General features: G+C 36.8%; 1 protein-coding gene across 2 annotated transcripts in view; it reads left to right on the top strand.

Annotated features, from left to right (window-relative positions):
* The window catches only part of nkain4 (sodium/potassium transporting ATPase interacting 4), a 115,376-nt gene extending 107,582 nt beyond the window's left edge, over positions 1-7,794 (top strand). For both annotated transcript variants that reach the window (XM_067446734.1, XM_067446733.1), the window contains one exon: positions 4,239-7,794. In XM_067446734.1, coding sequence (XP_067302835.1) covers positions 4,239-4,252 — 14 coding nt within the window. In that variant the 3' untranslated portion in view covers positions 4,253-7,794. The remainder of the gene's footprint in view (positions 1-4,238) is intronic.
* Positions 7,795-8,377: the final 583 nt, after the last annotated feature.

Raw genomic sequence — 8,377 nt, 5'->3', positions numbered from 1 at the left:
TTAAAAACAGAATGCAATGATGTGGAAGTTTAAAAGTTCAATATTTTATTCAGAATAAAACATAGATGACATATCAAATGTTTAAACTGAGAAAATGTGTCATTTTAAGGGAAACATTTATTGTTTTTAAATTTCATGGCATCAGCACATCTCAAAAAAGTTGTGTCATGCACATGTCATGACAAGGCCATGTTTAGCACTTTGTGGCCTCCCCTCTTCTTTTTATAACAGTCTGCAAACGTTTGGGGACTGAGGAGATAAGTTGCTCAAGTTAAGGAATATGAATGTTGTCCCATTCTTGTCTAACACAGGCTTCTAGTCGCTCAACTGCCTTAGGTTTTCTTTGTCGCATCTTCCTCTTTATGATGCGCCAAATGTTTTCTTTGGATGAAAGATCTGCACTGGACTGCTATTTCTGTACCCGGATCCTTCTTCTACGCAGCCAGAATGTTTTAATTGAGGCAGTATGTGGTTCTTGCATTGTCATGTTGCCCTGAAAGAGAAGACGTCTGGATGGCAGCATATGTTGTTCTAGAACTTGGATATACCTTTTAGCACTGATGGTGCCTTTCCAGATGTGTAAGCTGCCCAGGCCACACGCACTCACACACTCATGGAACCCCATACCATCAGAGATGCAGGTTTCTGAACTGAGCGCTGATAACAACTTGAGTTGTCCTTGTCCTCTTTACTCCGGGTGACATGGCATCCCAGTTTTCCAAAAAGAACTTCAAAATTTGATTTAGCCGGTTTTAGCCGAATGGCACAGTGGATTGTGTTCACAGACTGTTTTCTGGAAGTATTCCTGAGCCCATGTTGTGATTTCCATTACAGTAGCATTCCTGTATGTGATGCAGTGCCCAAAGATCATGGGCATCCAGTATGGTTTTCTGGCCTTGACCCTTCAGATTCTCTGAATCTTTGGATGATATTATGGTAAACCGGGGATCAACTGCATTTATAACAGACCCATGGCCATCCAAAGCACTTTACATATTGCCTGACATTCACCCATTCACTCTCTCATTCATACACCGATGGCGGTGTCAGCCATGCAAGGCACCATCCAGCTCGTCGGGAGCAGCTGAGGTTTGGTGTCTTGCTTATGGACATCTTGACGCTTGGTGGAACCGGGGATGGAACCACCAAACTTCGGGTTTGTTTACAATCTACATGAACTACTGAGCCACTGCCGCCCTCATTATGCACTGTATATGATGATAACTTCAAACTCTTTGCAATTTTTTTTGGGAGAAACTCCTTTCTGATATTGCTCCACTATTGTTCCACTTAAAATGTATCATTGAAACTCAACCACAATGCTCTGAGCTTCGACAACCGTCTACAAACCCAATTCCAAAAAAGTTGGGACACTGTACAAATTGTAAATAAAAAAAGTAATGCAATAATACAGATCTCATAAACGTATATTTTATTCACAATAGAATATAGGGTAACACTTTAGAATAATGGTCCGTTATTAATAGATAACTATTCAGGAAGTAATGCAGGACTAATGAGTAGCACTACATTAACACTTCAGCAACTACTATTAACTAATATAGAAACAAACTGAACTAATCAGTAAGTAATATTGAATTCAGGATTAAGATAGTTCCTTAATAGTTACTGAATGAGACTTGCGTCACTAAATAACTAATAGGTAAAATGGAAATATTATAAAGAATTACTACTAATCCAAACATTAACATGTCTGAGATTTGAGAAATTGTCTTTTTTTTACTCTCAATGTGGTCATAAAATGCATCACTGATTATTTAAGTGTTACCTAGTCATTATGCAGGAGCATTATTTTAAAGTGGAAAACATTGTTAGATGTTCTAAAAAAGTGTCCAATCTGAATAAAGTAAAATGCATCACTAATTACTCAAGTACCCAATCACTCTTCAGGGACTACTGGTGATCTGGACCCTTATTTTAAAGTAAAAAAAAAACATATTTTCCATTTTAAAATAATGGTCCAGATCACCAGTAGCTCCTGCATTAGGACTAGGTAACACTTAAGTAATTAGTGACACATTTTAATGACTTTACTCAGAGTAAAGAATATGATTATTTACATCTCAGACTCACAATAATGTGATAATTGGTCAGTTAGTTTATAGTTATTAATGAGGCTAATCTCAGTCAGTAATTATTGATTACTTAATAAGGAACTATCTCCTAAATTCAATATTACTTACTGATTAGTTCAGTTTGTTTCTATATTAGTTAATAGTAGTTGCTGAAGTGTTAATGTAGTGCTACTCACTAGTCCTGCATTACTTCCTGAATAGTTATCTATTAATAACGGACCATTATTCTAAAGTGTTACCCTATATTCTATTGTGAATAAAATATATGTTTATGAGATCTGTATTATTGCATTACTTTTTTTATTCACAATTTGTACAGTGTCCCAACTTTTTTGGAATTGGTTTTGTAGAAGGTTGTAGAAGCTCAGAGCAGTGTGGTTGAGTTTCAATGATACATTTTAAGTCTGCGTTTTTTTGTTTGGGTTGTGATATTGTCTCAATCTGCATACCACCTGCTGCTATATACCCCTGATTTGATGTGTTTTTATCTTTTGCATATGAAGAATTTAGATCAGTGGAGTGGTCCCTCTGAGACCGGGCCGGGCCTCATTTCAATAAGCCTTAAATTATGCACAATCTGTAATGAGTGTGTGCAGAAGAAGAAGAAGCCTTTTCAATATGTGCACATGGAAGTGCTAAACACATTACATTAGCCCCGGGGACTTTTTTTCATGACAGTTTAATCAGACTAGCTGCAAATGAGAGAAGTACTTGTCCTGTCTCTAGATACACAACCATTTCACGCTCTCAGGGACTTTAATAAATCACCCAGCGTGTGTGTGTGTGTGTGTGTGTGTGTGTGTGTGTGTGTGTGTGTGTGTGTGTGTGTGTGTGTGTGTGTGTGTGTGTGTGTGTGTGTGTGTGTGTGTGTGTGTGTGTGTGTGTGTGTGTGTGTGTGTGTGTGTGTGTGTGTGTGTGTGTGTGTGTGTGTGTGTGTGTGTGTGTGTGTGTTTGCAAGTATAGTTTTAACTTCTAGTATTGTAATTAGAGGTTAATTAAAAGTGGATTTTGCAGATACAGATGTCCGAGTCGGGAAAATAGGGCAGTCACAGAATGAATCGGCTGATTGTTAACTTGACTGTCAATAATATGGATGAAAACTTTCCACTTAGTGTTAAGTAATGCTAAACTTTTTTACACATTTAACAATAATGACTTATTACAATATATATATTTTTTATTTTTTATAAAGTAATATAAAATAAAAACTGCCGTAAAAATGGTTTCAGTAACATTTTTTTAGAAGTCTCTGTTGACATTAAAAACTTTAATATTGTGAAATATTAGTACAAAAACAACTGTCTTTTATTTTAGGCTAATATTTTAAAATGTAATTTATTTTTGAGGTCTTATTTTCACATGGCCTTTCAGAAATGATTCTAATATCCAGATCTGCTGCTCAAGAAATCTTATTAGTATCAATGTTGCTAAATATTAGAGCTATCGATTAATCGCGATGAATCACATCCAAAATAAAGGTTTGTGTTTACACAATATATGTGTGCATAATTCTTATGTTTATACTGTGTGTGTGTGTGTGTGTATGTATGTATATATATATATATATATATATATATATATATATATATATATATATATATATATATAAGAAAAATATGTTAAAAAAATATATACAGTATATACATGCAACTATTTCTTAAATATTTGCATGAAGTGTGTATTTATTTAATAATTATACACAGTACATATATTATGGAAACACAAACATTTATTTTAGATAGGATTCATCGTGATTAATCGATTGCCAGCACTACTTAATATTTTTGAGGAAACAGTGATAGATTTTTTCAGGATTTTTAAAGGAATATAATTTTTTTTATCATTTATTTGAAAAAAAAAAATTTTTAACTGTAAATGTTTTCACTTTATTCATCCTTGCAGAGTGAAAGTATTAATATCTATCAGACCTCAAAGCTTGAACGGTAGTGTTTGCATTCAAATTGAACCAAAACACTTAAATAATATAAACTGCAAATAAAGTAAAATAGAAAGTGGCATTAAATATGAACAAAATAACTCTCCAAATAACAACCGTCTGCAACTCTCACCACCAAAATGTTCTGTTAAACCGATATGTTGGTTAACTCTAATAACATTTCTCTGTTCGTTTGTGTTTTTCAGGTCTTCGTAAATGAGAGCGTGTCCTGAAGAGGAGCCGTTCTGCCCGTTCCTCCTCTCTGCTCCTCACCTCCTGCCCTCTCCTCTGTTTAAAACACTCTCCTCTAATTCATCCTAAATCAGTGTTGGAGAATTGGCTCTTGCTCTGGACAAAACACAGTCGCTCCATCAGATGCTCTGGGACATGGTTCCGGCGGCCTCATTTAGACACTTACAAGTGGCTGTAAAGCATATCTAAACAAAAAGGTCCTGTATTTTGACCGGTGTTGTGTGTGGTCTGTGCGTTTGAGTTATTGGGAGGGAGTTGAGATGCGGAGGTTCAGCGAGTTCCAGGTCTGTTTGTGCGTGTGAGGAGGGCCATTGAATGCTGTTTACCTTCACACAGGATGTGCTCAGTAAAACAGAGGAGGGAGCCGAGAGGAGGACAAAGCGAGCTAAACTCCTTTGGTAGTCAAAAATAGAAGCAAAGGAAGTAAAAACAAAAATGAATTAGAGCTTTTCTTGAAATGTCAGTGTGATGTATGATTCTCATGATTCACTCTCAGATTTAGGGTGTGTTCACACTTGTAGTTCGGTTCACCTGGTTCATTTGATCTGGACCAAACAAAATTGGCATTTTAACATCAAACCCCAAAGATACTGAACTCGAACCTAAAGGCATAGGGATATGGTTGGCTTTAATTTCCTGTTGGAATAACCGATACAATGCTATGTGCTGGCCTAAATGCACTCGATGTGTGCGAGATGAGGACTAAAGGAGTCAAAACAGTGACATGAATCCCTACGTCACACACACGAATGAAGATCTGCTGCCAGGAGATGCCGTTCTGACGCCTGTGAAGGCCAACGTGACTGTGACGAGAAAAAAACTGTGAGCATTCTGTCCTTTTTAGGGTCGCATCTTCCTGTTTTTGGTTCGTTTCCATGTCTTTGGTCCGTGTTGCATTGATATCTCTTTTGAACCGCACCCGAGTTCGTTTAGAAGCGGACCAAAACCCATCTTTTCAGCTCGTTTGGTGCGCACCAGGGTTCAGAAGGCAGCGTTCACACTTATTCAAAGGAACTGCACTGACTGAGCAATCGCATCAGAGTTCAATTTAATCAAACCTAACATGCCAAGTGTGAACACAGCCTCAGATTTAGTTTAATGCAGTGATCCCTGTACTTAGACACTTGAATCACGCTAAACAATGTATGAATGTCATGACATTAGACCAAATGTAGGTTATACACACTCAATGGGGCTTCAGTCGGGTCCTATATAGAACCCTAGGGTTCTTGACTCAATTTTAAAGAACCCTTTATACCAAAAAGGTTCTATAATACTCTTAAAAATAAAGGTTGTTATTTGCATTGATGGTTTCTTGAAGAGCCTTTAACATCCTAGAAGAACCTTTCTATCGCACAAAAGTGGAACCATTTCTTTTTTAGGAACTCTTCACAGAAAGGTTATTTTATTGGAGTCGAGTGTTGGGGTAACACATTATAAGTAACTTGAGTTACATAATCAGATTACTTTTTTCATGTAACTAGTAAAGTAACATTACTTTTAAATTTACAACAAAAAACCTGACTTACTTTTTCAAATAATTAACGCACATGACTGTTTCCCATTGGCTGACAGCTCTCCTGTCCTCATGTTAAGAGGAATTGCTTTTGATAACCCATTTCAACCATACAAAGCAAAAACTTTTGGTGTAAAGGGCCTTTACGTATGCCAAAAAAAAAAACAAAAAAAAAACATTTGAGCAAGCAAGCCCAGCCCATGTGAGAAAAAGTTATGTAAAATATATGTAACACATTACACATGAAGTAACCAAGTAATGCAATAAGTTACTTTTTTGTAGGTAGAATGCAATATTGTAACGCATTACTTGTAAAACTAACTTTGCCCATCACTGTGAAAAACACCATCTGGAACCTTTATGTGTTTTAGAGTGTGTAAGGAGAAATGTATTGAGCGACTGCATAATACTTTCATGTTTAATGGGTTATTTAAGTGATAAAAAATATTTTAAGGTTCTGCATAGAACCCTTTCTTGTAAGAATGACTAAAAACCTTGCGGAAGTGGTTCATTTTATTTGCAGATGCTTCTTGGTTTGATATTTTGTATCTAATGCAATGAAATGTGTCCATGTTAAGTGTGACTTAAGCGTTCAAACATTTTGGGATCACTGTACATGCCCTTCAGTATTTTTAATGTTAATAATCATCATTATTGCACAATGTGTTTTGTATAATCAGCCTTTAGATCTAACAGAAACTAGTTTGGCCATCCTCCGGTAGTCAGTACAATATACTGCATAACCTCATACTATTGTGTTTCATCATTATTATTACATAACTGGCTGATATTATAAAACAGAAAGTGGTTCTTTCATTTGAATGGTGCTTGTAATCAAATATCAGCTGTTTGTGAACAAATCGTCAGCATGTCTTTATATGAATATGAAAACGGTTGCGTGGCTGTCATTGTCTTTCACTGTAGATGCAGAGCTACTGTAACTGTTCTGGAAACATAAACCTCAAAGCACAACTGATTGACCCCGACATGCAATGTTACGTGTATCATATAGTGCTTATGATGACAGAGGCTGTGTATTTCTTTTCAATATGAGATGTGAAGGCCAGAGGTCAGGGTTTTGTAACTTCAGTTGCATTGTTAAGTTGCTTGCAATCCCAGATGTTTCATATCATGAGATTTGTGGACTGTATTGGCAACATTTTGGTTTCTTGTGGCCTGGTGGTAAAGGAACTGGGCACATCATGCTCTTAAGGGAGTAGTTCACCATTGCTCTTACCTGTGTGCCTGAGTGCAAAAGGAGAAGAATGTGAATTGTGAAGAATGCTCACGTTGCTCTTTTATGTAAGTTCCCCTACTGAAAGAGTGCACTTGTGCGCTGAAGTCATATGATAGCTTTGTGCTTTTCTCGTATAGAAAAGAGCTGCATGAACATTCTGCAGAACATCTTGTTTTGTGTTAAATCAACAAAGTTTTGTAACATCATGAGCCTGAGGAAATTAGTTTTATTTTAAAGTGAACTACTCCTTTAAACATTGCAAGGGTTCTGGGGAAGTCTCTTTGCATTTATTTTACGAATTTATGTAACGCTTTCAGCTTAATTTTGGCTTGCTTTAATCTTGTACAATGTTCTGTTAGTCCATCATATTGACCATGGATCTATCCTGCCCCCTAGTGTTTAATGTCCTTCTGTACATGACCTCTCTACTCTAGGAACAGGAAACTTGCATTTTGTACCACTCTGAAAATAGTCATGTACATTTGTAATTGTAGATTTTAGAATATTGAATATAAGCCAGCAATGATAGTCTGCTGCATATGTGTTATAATGAGAAAAGGAATGATAAATATTTTTATCACACCTTTTCCACTCATCTTTATTGCTCTGTCTCTTTGTACAGGTGTTTTTTAAGCCTCTTTCCTGTGTTTGCTCACTTCTCCATAGTTCTACATTGACTGCCTGTCCATCAACATGTGTTTGCTGACCACAGTGTAAATAGATGTTTGTTAATAAAAGTCTGCTTTTCATCTACTGATCACACGTCTTGTTTTTGTTACTCCGTGCTGTCCTATAATCTAACCAAATGGTCATTTCAAGTGTTGGACGGGATTTCAAGATGCTCAAAATAATAGTTGCAATATATTGAAAAATAAAATGTAATTGGTGTGTGTGTGTGTGTTTGTTTTATTGATTATGGATGGATGGATGGATGGATGGATGGATTGGGTGGATGGAGGGATACATGGATCATTGATGGATGGATGATTAATAGATTGGGTGGGTGGGTGGATGGATGGATTGATTACGTAGAGGGATGGATGGGTGGGTGGGTGGGTGGGTGGATGGATTGATTAGGTGGATGGATGGATGATTAAAAGATTGGATGGATGGATGGATGGATGGATGATTAATAGATTGGGTGGGTGGATGGATTGATTAGGTAGGTGGATGAATGGATGGATGATTAATAGATGGGTGGGTGGATGGATGGATTAGGTAGATGGATGGATGGATGATTAATAGATTGGGTGGGTGGGTGGATGGATTAGGTAGATGGATGGATGGATGATTAATAGATTGGGTGGGTGGGTGGGTGGGTGGATGGATTAGGTAGATGG

Source organism: Pseudorasbora parva, chromosome 6, assembly GCF_024679245.1.
Source record: "Pseudorasbora parva isolate DD20220531a chromosome 6, ASM2467924v1, whole genome shotgun sequence".
Taxonomy (NCBI): domain Eukaryota; kingdom Metazoa; phylum Chordata; class Actinopteri; order Cypriniformes; family Gobionidae; genus Pseudorasbora; species Pseudorasbora parva.
Note: the sequence above shows the minus strand (reverse complement) of the source record. Positions and strands in the feature narration are given on the sequence as shown.